Source organism: Phoenix dactylifera, chromosome 16 (genome assembly GCF_009389715.1).
Source record: "Phoenix dactylifera cultivar Barhee BC4 chromosome 16, palm_55x_up_171113_PBpolish2nd_filt_p, whole genome shotgun sequence".
In the NCBI taxonomy this organism is placed as follows: domain Eukaryota; kingdom Viridiplantae; phylum Streptophyta; class Magnoliopsida; order Arecales; family Arecaceae; genus Phoenix; species Phoenix dactylifera.
Window position 1 is genome coordinate 5,012,870 of NC_052407.1, and position 21,979 is coordinate 5,034,848.

Below are 21,979 nucleotides of genomic sequence, written 5' to 3' on the forward strand. Positions count from 1 at the left end.
TGAAAATGAAAAACCAAACCTGAAAGAATAATGAGAGAAAATATCAATTTTGAAAAAAAAAATTTCAAATAATATTATGTCAATTTTATGATTTTAAACCCTTGTGAAATTTTATTGCGGAGCTTCTCAAATTACTGCTCAAAAGCATCTAATTTGCTTTCCCAGTGTCACCTTCTCTGTGTCTAATCAGGACCGTGTCATGTAACAACTTGCGGCAAACTGACAACAAGAAGCATGCACACAGTACCAGTTCTAAGCAATATCGGAGTTCAAAGTTTATCGACTCCTACATACATTTAGAAGGACGGAAGGCAATGCCATGTCAACAAAGAGAGATGCTTTTCATAGGAAATAAAATGATCCACCGAGTATGGGTACTTCTTGGCATTTTAGTGAGGAGGAGGAGCTCTGTAATAAGCAGGAACAGTAGCAGGAAAGAACATTTGTCGAAACCCTTCTGCTCTTATAATGGGGAAAATGATAGCAGATGCACCCTGCCAAAGAATCAATTGCATAGAGGATTGTAATTAAATGATCTAATGCTCCATGAAGTAAGACTCTTTCCAATATTGAAATCCATTATCTGCATTAACTAGCAGTGATACTTCTGACAACTTTGTGCAGTAAAATCTCAGATACTGACTCTAACAGCAGCAAATCAAAAGCATTCATGAATAAGTTAATGCTGTTAACATGAAAAAGACATAATAAGGGGCTACTTCATATCAAAAGTTCTGCACTTAAATCGATCAAAATTTTCCAGTTGAAATTCAAAAATTAACATGGCCAAATAAAAATATTCAAGGATGAAATTTTATTCTTTATAACACAGAAATAATAAAAAAGTGATTCATAAGAATGGCATCTGCAGGAAGCTAGCCTGGTGTTATTACTCACCGAAATCAATCGAGCTCCAATCCACAATCGCTCAGGTGAAGGAAATGGCAATAAAAGTCGGCCAACACCATATATGGCAACAGCAAAAAAGTGTGCAACCAAGCTTAATGGGCAAGGTTTGAGGCCAGAAAGTAAAGCAATAGGCCCACTTGAAAACACACCACCAAGACATAGATAGTCAAAACAGGCTTGGCGCATCTCAATCCTTGCTCGATCAGGTGAAGCACTGAAGACCTCATACAAGGCACCTGCCAAAGCGTTTATCGTAGAAGCAACAGGCTGCGAACCATCAAGAAAATAGAAATCAAAATAATGAATCAAACTTTAAGTTGATTGACAACAGAAAGTTGGCAGCCGATGATAAAATGCTTTTAGCAGTACAAGTACAGGTAGGATGAAAGTGGTAGTAGACATTAGGATGGCCCAGTGGTAAAAAGAAACAAGCTTAAATAGGAACTGGCAATGGAAAGTGATTCTGAGCTGAACTCAAGTACTTGGGATGATCGCTAATAGAAGCAACTATCAACAAGATAGAATGGATCCCAGTTATTTATGACATAGAATTTTCAATGCATCTCGCGAGAACTAAGTCTGGGGCATGCATAATATGGCTAACCTTACGCAAAGTGTAGAAGGATTCTAAATACTTGCACAGAGAAGATGCATCCTGCAGATCATGCAAAGGCCTAAGAAGATTGCATAGTACAACAATATCAGACAACGCCACAGTCATTCCTCCACCAGTTAAAGGATGCCGCATATTGAATGCATCTCCCATTAATAGGGCTCCAGGTGTCGGAAAAGGAGAAGCAGGCATGCTCTTATTTGGCATGGTTCGAATGCTTCCTTGATCAACAGCTGATACAAAGGCATCATGCAGCTCACTTGGAACCTGAATTGTCAATTTAGTGTATTCCGTAATTTAGATACTATCAGCCATGAGTATGGCATTGCTTAATAAAGTAGCACTATGGAAAAGTGGCTTTTGGTGGTAGAAACTACTGAATACCTTCAAATATGGAAGTATCAATTCACCATATATATCTAAATCAACATACCTGAGGTGCCACTACAGTTTTCAGATACCTTGCCATTTCCCCATTAGCTACAGAAGGCACCTTCTGCCCGGGCACATCAACCAAACACCGAACCTCGGTACTGCTGATAGGATAGAACAGAATAGGTGAAGGGTCTGCTAAAATAACATGCCCATGGTTTGGATATGGTAGTTGACAGTTCTCCAGGATCAATCCAACAAAACAAGAGGGGATATCAACCTGAAGGAAAATTTTTCATTATACTATATAAAATTGCAGTGCAAATGAAGAAGTCATCTGCTAACACCTAGAAGGCTAGAACTATACACCAAGCAACATCTGATGATTCAGAAGCATTTGACATCAACATGAATAAGTGCATGTGTGATGGTTTACTATGTACTATAAACAAGAAAGACAAAAAAAAAAAGAAGAGAAAATCCATAAATTTGAGAGTGGAAACATACAGTTGACAAACAAGTTGTAATGCATAGGCCTTACTTTGGGAGAGCAAAGAGTGCGGCGCAAATTTGAAAAGCAGCCATCACAAACAATTGTAAGTGGTGCATAAGCTTTTAATTCTGCACCAGCTTTATTCTTGTATGATACACCCTTGATGGTACCATTTTCTTCAAGCAAGGCTGTTACAGTTCCCTGCTCCAATTTAACACTGAAGAGTGGAACATTATATTACTTTAAAGTTGCAAATAGAACTGCATAAAATAAAAAAATATAACCAGAGAATAACTGCCAGAAATGTTTAAGTAGATGGTTGTAAAGAAGCAAAGCATCAAAACCAATCTATAACACAGAGATGGAGAACTAGAGTCTGTTTTGGATGGAAGAAGCTAACAAACTGCAATTTCCAGATTTCCATTTTTTCCTCCCTCTCATAATAGGTCACCCTCTAAAGTATCCTGAGATCTAGATATTATCCTTGTACCTGCAAGGTCACATATCACTTCTACATGAGCTCAGCAGATCCATCAAGTTCATATAACATACATTCCACTAACATTTCATGCTGCACACCTCACTAGTTCTATAACCTTGTATTATTTCATATGATTATCAAAACTCTATCTGATTCCAAAACAAAATACTAAGGAACTTTCTGATTTCACTGTTAGGCATATTGGACCAACCCTGTGATGGGAATTAAGTGGTCTCTACTATTTTATGTATAAAAGGTTTCTTTAATGCTAGTCTAACCTATATATGTGAGTTTCAGCATCTATTCTTAAATTTCACTAGCATGCAATGATCACATAATACTCTAGAAGTAAAAATTTCACTTTATCCATCTTACTAAAAGTTTGCCGAAAACATTCTCATTTCATGGATTATTTTACAGATCCAAGATATAAGAATTACATACAACGATTGGATTTATGTTTTGTTTAGATTAATCAGCCCTTAGCCACCATAAAATCCTCTATTATATGATTCCAACTCAATTTCACTTCTAATCTAAACCACTCATGCAACTTATGTTGGCTCTTGGGCAACACCCTGGGTTATTTAATTGATTTAACCTTCAGACATGAAACAGAAGTTAGATACAAATAAACATGTCTAGAAGCAAATAACTTCATCTTGAGGATTTAATTAACAATTGTTGAAAACTGTTGTCTGGGGGTGGCTTGGTAGGCATGGTGACCATGCACAAAAGCTAGTGAAACAGGAGGATTTCCCAAGCTCAGATAAAGTGTGTGAACTATTTGATCTAGCAAATACTGAGTCAGAAAATCTTCATAAGCCTTCCATACAACATGCAGTATGTATGGAGTTTTTGCTTTTCTGAGAAACAATTCTTAAAAAAAATTATAAATCAAAAGATCAAACAAACTAAACAGGATTACAATGTCAGGGCATGACAAATACAGTGGCCTGAAGATAAGACTCCAATAATCCAACAGTCCTCATGATGGGCACCCAAGTCTAACAGGTTTAATTATTGGACAAAGTACAAATTGGTGACCAACCAAAGGACCAAAAATATTAGGGATCGGCACAGTTTTGGTTATAAATTTGAGACTGGTTAGTTACCGCTAGCTATTCGATTCACTCCACACCCCACTCTGGGCCCCAGCTTGGAAAAATCGAGAGACCGCAGGAGAGCGCCCCCTTCCAGTTCAGAAAAATCAAAAGAGTGCAAGAGAGCAGCCTCCACCCACGAGCACCCCTTACCCAACTGCTTGCAATGTTTCGCCCCTTACCAATGGTAGGTCCCTCCCCCTCCCCCTCCCCCTCCCTCTCCCTCTTGCTCTCTCGCACGTGCTCAGCTTAGGGTTAGGATTTGTCAAGGCAGCCCTTCACCTTCTTCCCTCCCCCCATGTCTCTCCCTCTCTCTTCCTCTCTCCTTTTCTCCCTCTCCTCCTCCCTCTCCCTCTCCTTCTTCCCCTCCCTCTTCGGCTCTTCTTGTGTCGGTACGCCCCAGAATGGTGCAGTATGGACCTGCTCCATGCCGAACTAGTTGCCAGCCTGTGTGCTTTTCGGTACTGATTCAACGAACCTTGCATACACTTCTTACAAGCATAAGTCTAAATTAAGAAGCCATAAGGTCCTCTCCTGAGCAAATTCTAGAACTGTTGGGACCACCAACCAAATAAAGATATCATCTTTCAGCAGATCCATCAAATCATATCAGCCCTAAGTTCTGCAATCTCACAAGATGTCCTTCAGGTTTAATTAGATCCAAGATCTTTTTGTTGACATTTGATCCAACTAAACTAAATTTGATCAAAGACCTCATAACCTTATTTGAATGTGATGGATCTAGTCCAATCAAGAAACTTGCAATCAGTTCCTAATGCATACGTCAAATTAAGCAAGTGATTTCATGATATAACATAATAAAGATCCCTGATCGGGAGGTTTGAAAACAAATCTCTCTCTCTCTCTCTCTCATATAAAGAGGGAAGGGAGAGAGATTCAACATGCTAAGATGTGATATCACATGCCGGTTGCAGCACTCCTCTTTTCACTGCCTAGGATAAAATCGATGGTCAGATGGTTTAAGTTTGGCTACGTAGTTGAGTGTGATGAACCATAGAAAGATTGTTTTCTTTTCCTTTTGTTTTTTGGCTGACATGGGAAGATTGTTTTCTTTTCCTTTTTTTTTTTTGGCTGACATAGGAAGATTGTTTTAAAATCTACCTTCAGATCAGGTCCAGACCTGACACTGATACAAGCAAAAAATTGTTTGACCCAGGCCTCAATAATTAGTGTAGCTTTATTTGGAAAACATAAGAAATTAAGCCAAGGACTAGATTTTGAACCCACAGGCTCTATAATAGAAAGGCACTTAACCACTGGTCTTAAGCTTTGCTTCTGCTTAAAATTAGTTTGTAAAAGACTAAAGAAACTATTTTTGAAATAAAAAGTTTAGAAATTAAAAGTATAAAACTCAAAAATTGCCCATATCTATAACTTTCACCTGTTCATTATTGCATTAACTTTTATATGCCCACTGGAGCATGTGTAAGCAAGCAAGGATTCAATAGCCAACTATTCCAAAAGAGCTACATACTATTAGTATTAATATACCTTAACATTCATCAAAACTTTGACAATTATTACTTTGGATATCTCACAGCAGTTAAATGAAATTATATCTTCATTAATTCTCTATCATATAATGCTTGTGCATGACTAGCTAGCTTCATACTCATCTTAATTTAACACTCACTACCATCTTGCTTAACCAACACTATATACATAGAAAAAGATGGAAAGATGGCCATCATCTACTTAGACCAGTTCATAAAGAAAAGCAAAGAAAAGCCTTAAGGTATCCAAATCAACATCGCTATTACATGAACAGAACATGAAAATGTAAAGATGTTATTGATGGACATTTGGCTTCCTAATAAAAGTGTATTATCAACAGAAACATCCTAACTTCCTAAGCCATATACTTGAGAAAAAGCCACTTTTAGAAATTAAGCCCAATGATGTCACATGATCCTTGCATCCAATTCTGATGCTTCACGACATACACGATCTCGAGAACGAGTGAGCGAGCGAGCAAGAGAGAGGTTATTTGGTATATAATGAAAACTCCAGAGGCACTTTTAGAAATTAAGCCCAATGATATCGCATGATCCTTGGATCCAATTCTGATGCTTCACAACGGACATGACAGCTTAGTAAGTGCATGTCAATTGCTTTCACTCCCCATCATTTTGGTTTCTTCTAGTTCATGCTCTCCCACAAGTTTCATGCTGGATATTAGACTCACATATGTCATTCACAAAGATCCCAGAAAATATTGTTATGATTGTGTGAAAGGAACCTATTCCTTAACTCAAACTCATCATGTATTCTAATTTACAGAGTAAAAGAAACCTAAGATATAAATAAAAGTATAATTTCTCAAAGAAAAAAATGCCCATAGAGAAATAAGACAGGTTAAATCTGTTTATATTCAAAAACATTGAAACTGATATAAAACCAAAACATTAGCAGGACTCTTCCGACCAGACAAAAATCTATAATTGTCAGCAAAGTTCAATGATGAAGTAGAGACAGGATATCGAATCCATTTGAGGGCATCTAATTAGAATATAAGACAAGTTGTGAACTAGGACTGGTTGAAGCATGTAAACACAATTTAAGGTGAGAGTAAATTAAGACAATATGTTCAGGATTTAATAGGGAAGACCCAATGTATTATCTCTTAGTTTGAGCATTGTAAATGAATTAAAGCTGGGATTTTTCTAAGAAACTGATGCATATAACAAGTTAGTGTGAAAGAACCTCAACTGTTCTTATGTAATAACTAAAAAAATAAAAGGTACAGAACAAATGTAGAGAATTCATTTACTTAGGCAAAGATGCAGCTTTCTCCCGCATCCTTTGTATAAACCGTCCATTGTGAAAGCTCCTCCCCGCAACATCTGAATGATAATTTTCCAAGGGATATGGCAGTCTGGTATTTTTTCCATCTTTATAAAGAGCATATCCAAGGACCCGCTGAGCATCAATTTCTTCCACACAGTCTGCAGAGAAAGTAAATTTTAAGATAACACGGACATTTGACTGTAGAGGGTGCATGAACCAAGAAAAGACTGCTAGCATGTAGTGCACCACTAAACAAATCATATCTGAAAAAGGTGCACATCTGTGATGTTAAAAGCAGTGATGATGATTTTTCATTCATTCAAACATCTAAGAGAATGAATCATGTATTCCATTTTTACCCTCCAAGCCTAACTCAATCAATCTGAGGTAACCCCCAGGTTGTAAAAGTTCCCCAACAATGCGGTCGGGCTCTGTCAAATCTCTCTCAATTACATGTACTCGGCGGCCATCCTACAACCAATAAAAAAAAGAATATGAAATTGATCAACTTGTTGACCAACCAATTCCTAGAGTTCAAACCATCTAATCAATTCTAAATTGACAAGTAAAATGAGCTTATGGAACATTCTATGATTCTACAGATGATTATTAGTAACAAAGTAACAAAATAAATATGATATAATTTTCTAGAACAGAAAGTATATATAAAACATGTGTTGTGTGCAATGAATGCGCTAAACATAGAACAAATGGAAAAAGTTAGAAAATTGTGTCATGCAATTTAGAAGGCTAAGCAAGCTTTTACTAAAGCAAGGTTTATTGTACCATGGGAATATGCGGTTAGGTCATATGAAAGATAGGCCCTACATTTATGTTGAAGTGAATTCCTCATATATCTCCTTGATTTCTAATTTCTTCCTTTAAGATCAAGGGATGACTGCCAGTAAAGGTTAGCAAACCGTCCCGAACTGGATGGTTTGGGCCATATCGAGCCAAATTGATCAAGAACCGGAACCGTTCGGGTGGTCTAGACAGTTCGGCGCTTAATAAAATCCCAATGCCCCCCACCCTATGGTCATTCCCATCGAAATGCTTATCTCCGATCGAAACTCCACTTCTTCAGTACATCTCCTGCACCTTAACTGACCTCTTCCACTATCTTTTTTATTTCCAGCTGCAGCCTGCAATTTTCTGGTGGAGGTTCCAAGGTACGACTCTCAATTTCTCCCCCTCTCCCCCTTCTCCCCATCCCTCTTTCTCCCCTTCTTTTCTCCAACCCCCTAGGGTTAGGGTTCCCTCTCCCTCTCTCCCCCTCCCTCCCTCCCCCTCTCTCTCCATCCCTTTCCTTTTCCCCATCCCCCTCTCTCCTCCTATTTTAGTACACTCTAACAAGGCATGGTATGGACCAATACCATATGGTACCAGTAGCCAATTAGTACAGGTCCGATATCGGTTCAGCAAATCATGGCCAATATTGTTCCCTCTCTGCTTACAAATAATAGAACACATTCTAACCAAAATCTCCCTACCTCAGCAAACATCTACGTAATAGCATTTGGCACATGTGATGTACATGAATTTGGAAACTCTATACAGTTTTAATTTCACCAAGCCAAATAAATTTTGGTTTTGGTGGTTTTCTAGTTTATGTGGCTGTAAGGAAAATAAACAAAAATCCAAAAATTTAGAAAGTAAAAAAGGAACATCGAGAACCAAAGCATTGTAATGTATACAATACTGTTTGGGGAGCTTTCTGAACTAATTTCATACTAAGAGTTTCATGCTAAAACAACTAGAACTGAATAATTGGTAAGATTTTAAAAAAAAGAAAATATATATATGTCATTTTAAAGTGCATGATATATCATATTATTCTTTGAGCATCTAACACATGGCAACCAACACAACTAGAATTAACAAAACAAACAGCCAAACTATGGGCAGAAAAAAGTTCCTCTAATTACACTAGATATCAACATCATGATAATTAAAAATCCTACTAAAACTTGCAATCCATATTTGCTCTTGAGATATTTCTGAAAACTCAAAGAATGAAAAATACAAAAGCCATATTTTCAACTATCAATGAAAATGGCCGTATAAGTTAGTTTTGGCTAAAATGTCTGCACTAGTTCAAAGTCAAAACCAAAACTTCTCCATTTTGGATTTTGGGCAAACCTTAGACTTATGGTTTTAGATGCATGATGGTGGATGCCACGTGATTTTAGGTGGAAAAAGAATTTGAAGGATGATTGTGATTGTAGCAACTAGTGGAAGGTCTTAGATAAATTTTGTTGTCATCTTTTTATAGAAATTATGTGGCATGCATAATAGAAATGCTTGGTTTAAGCACAGCACATTGGACATATGGTTGTGATTCTATCACATGCAACACTATTGAGTATTGACCAATTTAAGTGCAGGAATTACCTGGTCAACAATTATGATCCCAACAACCTAATTGAATGTCTAAGATTAGGATTTATTTGCCATTATACTTTTTAAAATTAGGGGAATTGCTTCATCTTGCAATGCTCCTAACTATTTTTATAGGGACGAATGCTTAACGAATAGATATATCCCATTAGACAATGCACTCTTTGGGATCAAAACATGGTTTTGAACTGACCCAAATTGGACAGTTCGGCAAGTACTGAACCGAACGACCCGATCAATTCAGCTATAAAAGTCCCTCACAAGCACTCAATCAATCTGTCTCTTTCCCACTCTTTCCAGCATCTTCGCTCGCTCTCCCTAGCGTCTCCACTCTCTCGCCCGCTCTCTCCACTTGCAAGTCTCACGGTAAGGCTTCCCTCCCCTTTCTCCCTTTCCCTTTCTCCCTCTCCAGGCCACATCTATCATCTCTCTCTACCACCGTCAAAACAATTAGAACCCACTGCTCTCTTCACTCATGAGGATCAGGCGGTGGCTGAGCCTCACCAGCTTCCTTCTAACTCCCTCTCTTCCTCTTTTTTTCACCAAATCCCTTCGCTTTAGCAGTGCAATGGTGGCTCCACCTCCACCTTTCCTTTCCCTCTCTCTCCCTCTCCCTCTCCCTCTCTCTCCCTTCCTTTCCTTCTTCCTCTCCCCCCTCCCCCTCTCCCTCCCTCTCTCTCTCTCCCTCTCTCTCCTTCTCTCTCTCCATGTTTCAGCACGATATGGTACGATACAGACTCATACTATACTGTACCGATAGCTAACCACTATGAGTCACAATACCGGTTCGGCGATTTCTTTGATCAAATCTTATATAGTCCTCTTTTTCGGTTCTTCTCAAGAATATAATCTGAAAAGAATTATAAGATTGTCCATATTGAAAAACAGAGTTTATTCATATATGACTTCAGCCAACTTACATCAAAGGCACTTGAATTTTAGAAAATAACCTTTTCATTGGTCCACAAACCACAACATAGGTGCTCATCAAAAGGAGGTGATCCGATTATCTTAAAAATCAAGCATCAAATTTTAGGAGCTTTGGCCATTAGATTTGGATTTGCAAGCCTTTATTTGCAGAAATTGAGCGCTTTAGTCGTTGTTTTACCTTAATTTTAGTTAGTAGGGAATCTATTTTCATGGACCGTAAAGGTAATCTTAATTTTGATTAGTTTGGTGTGCAAAATTTATTAATTTCAAATTTTTACTGTCTTTTGATGTTATCTATGTGAGTGGACCATAATCAGGTGTTTTGCTACTGATTTCTGTATAAAAACCATTCATTATAGCACCAAAAAATTTTTGGACAAAAAAAGATAAAACCTTTCTTTTCCTTAGTACTAAACTCCAGAACCCTAGTGCTAGTTTGTTGATATCCACATATCACACGAGGGCTTCATTTGTAAAAAATTACTAAATCAACTCTGACATATTGTCCACCAGTGGACCACATTAAAATCTATTACATGCAATAGCAGGACCCCAACTTGTTTAAGATGAAATCAAGTGATCAACTCATCACGTGATCCACTAATGTGGGTATATAACAGCCCTCATATGATAAGCAACATGCCAACTCACCTCCCTTATGGAATAAGAGCTCATAGGAAAAGGAGAATTATGAAAGATATTCAAAATTGCTAGTTGATGCAGACATATCTTGTTAACAAGGAGAATTGTCATGTAACAACCCAAAAGCAAGCCTTATCCATCAATCTGTGGATGGTTATTTGGAATTTTCCTAGCCAGAGGTTCTTATACTAGGCCTCTAAGTCCTCCAAAATCAGAAATGCCCTGAAGCCTTTCTCATTACTCGCATGCATGTCTTATTCATTATCTCTAATTATGCTACACACATCCAAACCTTTTTCAGTAATTAAAGAGCGAAGACAGGAAAAGAAAAGTAAACAAAAAAAGGGGAGAAAGATCATCTAGAGATTTTCTTTTTTTTTAGAGAGAGAGAAAGAGACGGAGGGAGACTCATCTGCACTACAGTTGTCCATGTCCCTATACTTGTGAATGCACCACCCAAGATTTGTACTTAGAACCTCTGGTTGCCAAGAAGAGGGATATGTGCATTGGGGCAAGCCCACTTCATAATATGACTTTTATTTCCAAAATAATAGAGATTTAGCTTTTATGAGCAACTGAACTCGAAATCTTTCTGCCTTTCTCAACTAAGCATGAGGCTCCCTCCTTTTCTAATGAAATGTCAAATTTACGCTAGAAAATGTGGTCTCTCTAGCTCCCACTATCGCACATGGAAGGATGGGAAAATATAGTATTTTGAAACAGATACTGTGACTCCACATGATTGTCCATGCATAGATGTTTAATTTCTCCCAGATAGTGAGGGAAACCCCTAATAACAACTAGCTGTAATAATAAATTGTGGAGACCAAGTAGGTTATATTCAGATGATTTACATAATGAATGAGACGATCACTCTGTTTCTGGACCAGGCTTTAAGCAAGATGCCGCTGGATCACCTGTTGTACAAGAAACATCTTATGTCTTTCACCGTAGGTTTTGGCAACAGATAAACAGGTACAGCTCCTTTTTGAGGTACTTGGCCAGGTTGTCCTCATCATGACAGGTCTACCGTATTACATGTACATGTATTCACCAAAACTGTCATACTACTAAAGTACTGCCAAAACTACCTGAGATATAAATCCTCATTGATGGTGGGAAAAAATCATATCTACCATACCATATCAAATTTTTGGCGAAACTTGAGGCAAGGGAGCCCCTTCCCCATATCAGCAATGCAAGTGTTACATAGACTAAGATCTGGCAAATGCAATGCATGCGACAGAAAGAAGTTGCTTGTGATCACATTTGACAAATTATCTTTATTATTTGTTCAAAATATGATGTGATTCAATACATGAAAGTTTTCTGCTACTGATTCAGATCAATGATGGAGACAAATTATGAGCTGGAAACCAGATCTGAAACTTAGCATAGATCCAAATGCAAAGTTGATTCATCAGCTCTCTATGGAACCTAAAACAGTCTCAGTGTCTGTAGTTTTACATATTATTGGGTTTTAATATATGAAATCAACCCTCATATTGCAAAACCCTTGGTCAACCTTTGTACAGGGAGCATTAGATTCAACTATTGATGCAAAAGCAGAGATCCCATAATTAAAATTAGCTTTTTATTTATTATATGCATTTCAGGATTGTTCAGGGCCTGTAGTCATATCAGTAGTCTAATTTTAACTAGTAGTAGTGTCGGAAAATCTTGATCTGATTATGTAGAACCAAGTTCTTGTTCCAATAAGAGGCATGTATGCTTGTTCCAAGGAAGTTTATCTTATGTCTTATCTTTATGTATGAATCAAGTTCTTATCTTGTAAACAAGAAAAGCAATTCTAACACGCAACAACCATAACATCGTTATTTTTATTACACAAGTTTTAACGCCCAATTGGCCAAACATTCCATCAGCTCCCACACGAGCATGACAGCGTCAAATTTTTATTATGACTATGTTTTTCTTCCATACCAACTCTCCAACGCCACATTTCTCAGGGGTCTCCGCTGACTACCAATGATACAAAGTATGGCACCAGCATAATATGAATAAAAAGAAGCTTATATCAACCTCACCAAATCCATCAACCCAAAAAACATAGATTTCACTTCTTTCTCCAACTTACTGTTATCAAAACAGGAAAATTTTATGCCCGCTGGATCAAAAAGAGGCCAAATCTACGATTGGAAGCACAAGATTAACAAACCACGATCAATAAGAAATCCAGATAGAATCCATCTCTCTCGAACCAAAGATCCCATCCCCAACAATATCACATAACAAACTCAAAATCCCATCAAAAAAAGATAGCAAAGCGAAAGAAAGAAGAGAAAGATCACACCTTCCCGAGCGTGTGCGCGATGGAAGAGCCAGCGACGCCTGCGCCGACGACGATCACGTCGGTTCCGCCATCCCCTACGGCCTGCGGCCTGGATTCCTCGACAGCCTTCGCCAGAGCTCCGGCAATTCTCGTCCTCTTGTTCTTCTCCTTCGCTCTCCTCAATCTGAGGAGAAGAAGCAACCCTAGAAGCGAGGAGATCACCCCTCCGAAGAGATACTCGGCCAGCATCGCCTTCTCGGGAGGAATCCCCCTCCTCTCTCTCTCTCTCTCTCCCTCTCTCTCTCTTTCTCCCGCTCGCTCGCGTTCTATTTTGTGCCTCCGCCTACGTCCTCGTTTCCTTTCATTTAGGGGGCGGCAAATAAAACGGGGGCGGGGTATCCTCCCTTAATTTCCTCCGTTTTGTTTCGCCAGCGGTGCAAAAAGGACGTTTCGGTAGACATTCCAATTCTACCGAAACTGTTATGGTAATCATTTATGGGTTATTATAGTAGTCGTAAAGCTAAAAAATTATTCTATATATTTTATTTTTTATTTTTTTTATGGGTTTTTTTTTACTCGGACATTCCATCCACGTTTAATCGATATCCGCGCGTTTCAAATCTGGGCCACTCCGATAAAATTTTAACTCCGTTCCAACCGTACTACTATCTTGATGGTTATATTTTACTTGGAACGGCAATTTTCTTCCCTTTGTTTGGCCAACGGGGCAGGAAGAATGTTCTAGTAGTCATTCCAACCCTACGAAACTATTATAATGATCATTTATGGGTTATAAATGTCACGCCCCGGACCTGGATCCGTGACACGGCCGTGCTATTGCCGACTACCGCCCACAATAGCACGCAGCCTCATACATGGGTAACAGGGTAATCAAAAGCGGTCAAACTTGCATATATCAAATATGTGCATTACAATAGAGGGTATATATAAGGTACAAAGCTTCTACATAGTTTATATACACAAAAGTATATTCATATCATCCCAAAAATAAAGAAGCCCTGTTGCAAAAGAAAAATGCTTCTAGAAGCTGTCACTGGTGGTGATCTGAAAAAAAACGTAAATGAACAGGCATGAGCTACACGGCTCAGTAAGTAATCCTGCATAATCTTGTCGAATCAACTAAAAATGCTAACCATGCTTATCAGGGTTTGAGAAGTTGACATGTATGCTATGATAAAATATCCATGCTGAGTAAATAAATCAGTATCCTACATTATCAAGGAATCATGCACATGCATATATATGTAAAGAAAATCGTGCTGCCGGCATGCCGTGGTCATACTCTCAGATGCTACTACGAAGTCATTATCGGCCACTGGCGGGGCCCGCTCAGTTCTTAGGCGGGACTGGCTCAGTCATTCTCGGCCACTGGCAAGGCCGGCTCAGTTGCATTCGCTCAGTAGCTCTTAAGAGTCCGTAAACAATATTTCTTGTAGGTAGTACCTTATGGATGCTACGGTGAATTCATTATCGGTCACTGGCAGGGCCTGCTCAGTTATTAGTCGGCCACTGGCGGGGCTGGCTCAGTCATTATCGGCCACTGGCAAGGCCGGCTCAGTTGCATTCAGCCCGTAGCAATATAAACCCATAAGTACCCCTTGCAAGCAGTGCACATAACTAAATGCAATTCATTATCTTATTTCATATGGATATCACAATTATATAGCAATGTAACCCAATTCATCTTGCATGCATAATAAAATCTGCATACGCTCAATACATGCATAATCATGCATTCTATGGCTAAAACATACCACTTATATACATGATGCATAATTCATAACTCAAGATACATAATTCACAATAAAATTGTGACAGGTTAATTACATGCGTGATTCATAGAAGGTTAGGACATGTTACTTACATACATGATCCACAACAAGATTAAAACAAGTTACTTACCGTGATTCGCTTTTTTCCAGGTTTCTCACGTCCTGGTGATAGATCCTGAGTCACCTAAAATCATATCATAACAAGCATGTTATTTCCTTTTTATTTGTTTGGATCCTATCCTAAATTTAGCCCAAGTCTAATGCGTCCATATTGGAGCCTTGATTGGGTTCATATGGGTTAATTGGCCTTCTAATTGGTCAATAAGCTTAATCCCAAGTTTAATTTGCTCAATGTGGCCCATTTGGGCTTGAACCAGGATCAGCCCGAGGTCAATTGGCCTCAATTAGTTGAATTGGGCCTGATTTATATTCAATTGGGTCTGCTTAGGTCCACAACCTTAATTGGGTTCGGAGCAGGCTTAAATTGGTTTCAATTGGGTTCAGTTTTCACCCAATTCGTTGTTTGGGTTCGCCCAAACAGATTGGGCTCGGTTTAATTGGGCTTACTTAACCCAATTGGGCTTTTAGGCCTAACGGTTGCGGGTTTGAATCCGGATTCGACCCGCAACCCGCTATCCATATTTTTTTTTTCTTTTGGGCTTAACGGGTTGCGGGTTCGGATTCGGATCCGACCCGTGAACCCGTTATCAGGGTTTTTCTCCCCCTTCCAGAGGCTTCCGCCTCTTCGTCTCCCTTGCCTCCCTCTCTCCTCCGGCTCTCTTTCTCCCTCTTCTCTCCTTCGTTCTCACCGGAAGTCCTGGGGGTTCCGGCCGATTTCTCAGCCTCCTCCTTTTCCTCCGGCCGAATCCACGGCCTATTCCTCCTTCCGACCTTTCCCTCTCCTTCTCTCTCTGTCTTTCTTCTTTGTTTTCGCCGAACCCTAGCTTCCGGCCCTTCGTCCCCCCCACCGGCACCCACTGTCTCCTCCCCTTCTTCTTCCGCAGGCGGCCGGGGAGTCGAGGCTCCCCCCGATCCACCGACCGAGGCGGGGTTTCCCCCCGGTGCACCGGCGGAAAGGAAGGTCGGTCCTTCCTCTCTCCGAAGTGATGTCGGAGAGGGGAAGGGCTCGGAGATGGGTCGGGATCCGGGCTATACCCGAGAGCCTCCACCCACTCCGTCCACGGCGAAGCATGGCCGGAGGGGATGAAGCCTCAAGGTCCGGTGAGTTCATTCATATATATTTTATTTTATTTTCTTTCTTCTTCCCTTCTTCCTTTTCTTTTCTTTGGTCCTTCCCTCCGGCACCACCACCTCTTGCCGGAGAGGAGGCAGTGGTCCGGCCGGGGCTGGTGACCTTGTGGCCACGCCGGTTGCCGGCTTGGCCTGACTGGCGGCCCGGGGCTGCCCCCCGAGCCCTAGGGTAGCCGCAGCCGAAGCTGCGGTGCCCTGCTCATCTGTAACCGGGCTCGGCCCGGGTGACCGTCGGGCTCGGGCCTGGGCCGCGGCAGTTCTCAGGCCGGCCCGCGGCCTGTGGGTCCGGCCCGGCCCGCCTGTGGCCTTTCTCCCTCCTCGGTGCCGGTTTCCTCCCCTCGGTTTCATTGTTGAAACAGAGGGGAGAACACCCCACAGAGGGGTTTCTCCACTCTTTAATATTTTATTAATAGGGGTTCATACCTGGTTTTGGTCGGTTGCAGTCGGGCAATACCACCCCTTGGTAGTCCCTCCTTCCTCTCCTAGAGCTTCAGGGCTTCTTCCGCCTCTAGCTCCAGGGTTTCGGCTCTCTGGTTTTTGTGTTCTAAGGGGTCAGGGAATAGAGGGTATAGTACTGGGGCTTAAATACTTTTGTTTAAGGGATGAGACCCCCTTCTGAGAGGTCCCATCCTCTCTTCCCCCTTGCTCCGGGGGCTTCCAGCTGCCCCCCTTTGTCTCAGGCCCGCCGGAATCGGCTGCCAGCAAGGGGTGAGGTGGCGGCCCCCAGTTTTGCATGGGTGAGGATCCCTTAGAGAGGTCCCATCTTTCCCTGTTCTTTGGTCCGGGAGCTCCCAGCTGCCCCCCTTATCTCAAGGGCGCGCGGTGGCTCTCCCTCTGCCGGCCAGCTATGGCCCTGTCACTTCCCTTCTCAGCAGGAGGTGGCAACCCTTTCACGGTTGCCCCCTCTCAGTACTGCCCCTACAGTGAAATCGGGCCCCACTCCCCCCGTAACTGGGCCTTAAAATATTGGGCCCAGTTGGTAGTGGGCCTGGACATTACATCCTCCCCCCTTAAAATAAATTTCGCTCTCGAAATTAAACATACCTCAATTTTCGAAGAGTTGGGGGTGACTTTGACGCATCTCCTCATCAAGTTCCCAAGTGGCTTCCCGTTCAGTGTGATTGGTCCACTGGATTTTGACGTAATGTATGGTGCGCCTCCAAAGAATCTGCTCCTTCTTATCGACGATGCGCAGAGGGACTTCCTCATAGGTCATATCTTCATTTATCTGCAGGGGTTCATATTGTATTACATGGCTGGGATCTGGGATGTACCTGCGTAGGAGAGAGACGTGAAAGACGTCATGTACGCCTGATAGCTCCGGAGGTAAGGCCAGCTTGTAGGCGACCCTGCCTACTTTGGCAAGAACCTCGAATGGGCCGATGTAGCGGGGACTCAGCTTACCATGCCGCCCAAATCGAGTAACACCCCTCGACGGAGAAATTTTTAGGAAGACAAAGTTCCCCTCCAAAAATTCCAATTCCCTCCTGCCCTTGTCAGCCCATCGTTTCTATCTATCCTGAGCGACCTGTAATCTCTGCATTATCAGAAGTACTTTATCCCTAGTATTCTGAACCAATTCAGGACCCAGTAATTTTCGCTCTCCAACATCATCCCAATGTAGAGGAGATCGACATTTTCGTCCATATAGAGCTTCATACGGTGCCATTTGGATGCTGGAATGGTAACTGTTGTTGTAGGCAAACTCTACCAGAGGTATGTGGTCGTCCCAGCCTCCACCTAGGTCCATGGTACATGCTCTCAACATGTCTTCTAGAGTTTGGATTGTTCGTTCTGACTGACCGTCGGTCTGGGGGTGATATGCTGTACTAAGCCTCAATTCAGTACCCATAGCCCTCTAAAAGCTTCTCCAGAATCTGGATATGAATCGGGGGTCGCGATCAGATACAATGCTCACTGGCACTCCATGTAGGCGCACAATTTCATTAATATATATTTGGGCCAGCTTGTCCAATGAGGTTCCAACCCTAAAAGGTAGGAAGTGAGCTGACTTTGTGAGGCGGTCAACAATCACCCACATTGCATCATTTCTTTTTACTATTCTTGGGAGTCCTATAACAAAGTCCATAGTTATATGCTCCCATTTCCATTCTGGAATTTCTAGTGGCTCTAGTAATCTTGCCGGCCTCTGGTGTTCTGCTTTTATCAGCTGACAGGTCATGCATCTAGCAACATATTCAGCTATTTCTCATTTCATACCTTTCCACCAGTAATGCTCTCGGAGGTCTCTGTACATCTTGGTACTGCCGGGGTGGATGGAGAAACGAGATTGGTGGGCTTCTCGTAGGATCTCCTTTTTCAATTCAGCATCAGCCGGAACATATAATCGATGACCGAACCTCAGGATACCATCTGGGTGAATCTGGAGTTCGGATCGTAACCCTTTCTCTACTTCATCCTTGAGTTGACCTGTGCGTACATCAGACTGCTGGGCGATCTTTATTCTGTCGATCAGTGTTGGTTGTATCCTCAGAGTGGCCAACAGACTCCTTGTAGTTTGTGCAACTACTTCAACTTGTAGCCTGTCAAGATCCTTTTGAATCTGCGGCTGGGCGGTGAGTAGTGCAGCTAAAGTCACCGCTGACTTTCTACTCAGAGCATCGGCCACCACGTTAGCTTTGCCCGGGTGGTATTTAATACTCAAATCATAGTCCTTCAGAAGTTCCAACCATCTTCTTTGCCGCATATTCAATTCTTTTTGGGTAAATATATATTTTAGGCTCTTATGATCAGTGTATACCTCACAATGTTCCCTATATAGGTAGTGTCTCCATATCTTCAGGGCAAAAACCACTGCAGCCAACTCCAGGTCGTGGGTCGGATAATTCTGCTCATAGGGTTTCAGCTGTCTGGAGGCATAAGCTATTACCTTGCCATTTTGCATTAATACACAACCTAGCCCAGTTTTGCAAGCATCACTATAAATAGTAAATTCTCCATTTGTGGATGGCAGAGTTAAAATTGGAGCAGATACTAACATCTGTTTTAACTCCTGAAAGCTTTTTTCACAACTGCCATCCCAAATAAACTTGGCCCGTTTTTTGGTCAATCGGGTCAAGGGAGTGGCTATCTTGGAGAATCCTTCCACAAACCGTCGGTAATACCCGGCTAGTCCCAAAAAACTTCTAATTTCCTTGACGTTGGTGGGACGAGGCCAATCTACCACTGCTTCGATCTTCTTGGGATCCACCGACACTCCATTCTCGGAGATCACGTGCCTTAGGAATGCCACGCTGCTCAACCAGAACTCGCATTTGCTCAGCTTGGCATATAACTTTTTCTTCTGAAGGGTCTGCAGTACCATTCTCAAATGAATTTCATGCTCTTCCCTGCTCCTTGAATAAATCAGTATATCATCAATGAAGACTATCACGAACTGATCTAAATTCTGCTTGAAGACTCTGTTCATTAAGTCCATAAAAGCAGCTGGAGCATTGGTTAGTCCAAATGGCATAACCAGAAATTCATAATGCCCATACCTGGTTCGAAATGCAGTCTTTGGCACGTCATCAGGCTTGATTTTTAACTGATGGTAACTGGACCGCAAATCTATCTTGGAGAAGACTTGGGCACCTTGCAGCTGGTCAAACAGATCATCGATCCGGGGCAGAGGATATTTGTTCTTTATAGTTATCTTGTTCAGTTCCCGGTAATCGATGCACAGTCGCATGCTCCCATCCTTCTTTTTTACAAATAGTACTGGGGCTCCCCATGGAGACACACTGGGTTGAATAAACTTTTTATCCAAAAGTTCTTGTAATTGCGTCCTTAATTCTCTGAGCTCAGCAGGGGCCATTCGATAAGGAGCCTTGGAAATAGGTTTTGCTCCTGGTGTGAGGTCAATAGTGAATTCGACCTCGCGATCAGGGGGTAGTCCCGGTAATTCCTCAGGAAAAACATCCGGATATTCCCTGACTACCGGAATATCTTCTAGTTTGATCTCCTTTTGGGTATCCACCGCACATGCCAGATAAGCCGTACACCCCTTTTTTAGTGCTTTGGCGGCTCGCAAGGCAGAAATGAAATGCAGTGTTGAATTACATTGAGGGGGTGTATCGTCATTCAGAAAGAAGAACTCTGGTTCCCCTGGCATCCGGAATACCACTTTCTATGGTAACAGTCAATATGGGCGTGGTACTGGGACATCCAGTCCATTCCCAAAATAATGTCGAAATCATGCATGTCAAGCTGTAGAAGATTTGCCTCTAACTCCTTTCCTCCCAACTGAATTATGCAGTTCTTGTATTTAGTGTCGACTATTATTGTTTCTTTGAGGGGTGTGGCAACATGCAATGGTTCTATTTTCTCAGATGTGCAATGCAACTGCTTGGAAAAACTAACCGACACAAAGGAATGTGTAGAACCAGAATCAAACAGAATAGAGGCATCAATCAAATTAACTGGCAGTGTACCTGTCACCACTTGGTCGCTCGCACTGGCGTCCTGGCGAGTCAGCGCGAATACTCGGGGGTTGTTCCTTGGCCTCTGGCCCTCGGGTGCAGGAGGTCTGGGGGCTCTCCTTGGGCAGTCACGTGCTATATGTCCGATCTGCCCGCAGGTAAAACAGGCCCCAATTTTCCTCAGACAGGGCCCACTATGATGCTTGCCGCAGCTAGGGCAATCTCGGTTCTGTCTTTTCTTAATCATAGACCCCTTGATGCCTCTGGGCCTACTGCTCTGTCCTCCTGCTGGCCTGACCTTCATCAGATCATTTCTTTCTATGTCAGGCCTCATCAAGTCGGCCTCAACCTTCAAGACCCGGTCCAGCACGTCTCTGTAGCAGGTGAATAGGTGAGAAGATATCCGGGATCTGATCCTGTACCTCAGCCCCCGCTCAAACCGGCTTGCCTTACTCCTTTCATTGTCCATGAACTGGGGGCAGAACCGGCCCAGTTCGTTGAATTTGCTGGCATACTGTAGGATGGACATCTGCTCGGACTGCGTCAGTGTCAAAAATTCATCTTGTTTCATCTGGCTCACCGAGTTCGGGAAATACTCTGCATAGAACAGCCTCGTGAAATCCCTCCAAGTTATCCTGCTGGCAGGGTATGCTGGTTCCATGGTTGTCCACCAAAATTCGGCGCTTCCTATCAGCTGGGGAATGGCTAATCGGACCTTTGTTTCTTCAGGGAACTGGAGTGCTTGGAACATCTTCTCCATTTCCCGAATCTATGTCTCAGCTACAATCGGGTCCGATCTGCCGTCAAATACTGGTGGGTTCAACCGTCGGAACCTCTCATAATAGGAGTTAGCTGGTTGTATGGCAGCCAGTTGCATCTGCTGTTGCTGCTGGAGTAACTACGCCATCAACTGGTATACCCCAGCTACATCTGCGTTGCCTGCCGCAACGCGTGGCATATCCGGAGAGTCTGAGAGGTAGCCAGGATGTGGGGATGCTGACGGTACCCTCCTATCGTCATCCATATCTTACAGTGGTTACTGCAGCCAAAGTTTAAAGTAAGATCAACATATCTTGATAAGCCATAATATTCTAACTACCCATTAACCCAGATGTTTATAGTTATGATCTTGTTAAACCTAGAGCTCTGATACCACGAGATGTCACGCCCCGGATCCGGATCCGTGACATGGCCGTGCTATTGCCGACTACCATCCACAATAGCACGCAGCCTCATACATAGGTAACAGGGTAGTCAAAAGCGGTCAAACTTGCATATATCAAAATATGTGCATTACAACAGAGGGTATATATAAGGTACAGAGCTTCTACATAGTTTATATACACAAAAGTATATTCATATCATCCCAAAAATAAAGAAGCCCTGTTGCAAAAGAAAAATGCTTCTAGAAGCTGTCACTGGTGGTGATCTGAAAAAAAACGTAAATGAACAGGCATTAGCTACACGGCTCAG

At 41.9% G+C, this 21,979-nt stretch overlaps 2 protein-coding genes across 2 annotated transcripts; both read right to left on the reverse strand.

The window, feature by feature from the left end:
- Positions 1 to 83: 83 nt before the first annotated feature.
- LOC103713674 (squalene monooxygenase SE1-like) lies at positions 84 to 13,378 on the reverse strand. The gene is made up of 8 exons (XM_008800684.2): positions 13,063 to 13,378; positions 7,139 to 7,250; positions 6,763 to 6,937; positions 2,436 to 2,604; positions 1,956 to 2,174; positions 1,514 to 1,789; positions 898 to 1,176; positions 84 to 494 (listed from the first exon to the last, which is right to left on the reverse strand). Exons 1-8 carry the CDS (start codon positions 13,288 to 13,290, stop codon positions 390 to 392), a joined length of 1,563 nt encoding a protein of 520 aa, XP_008798906.2. The 5' UTR covers positions 13,291 to 13,378; the 3' UTR covers positions 84 to 389.
- Positions 13,379 to 20,168: 6,790 nt separating this feature from the next.
- Positions 20,169 to 21,266, reverse strand: LOC120104130. Its single transcript, XM_039114664.1, has one exon. It carries the CDS (start codon positions 21,264 to 21,266, stop codon positions 20,169 to 20,171), a length of 1,098 nt encoding a protein of 365 aa, XP_038970592.1.
- Positions 21,267 to 21,979: the final 713 nt, after the last annotated feature.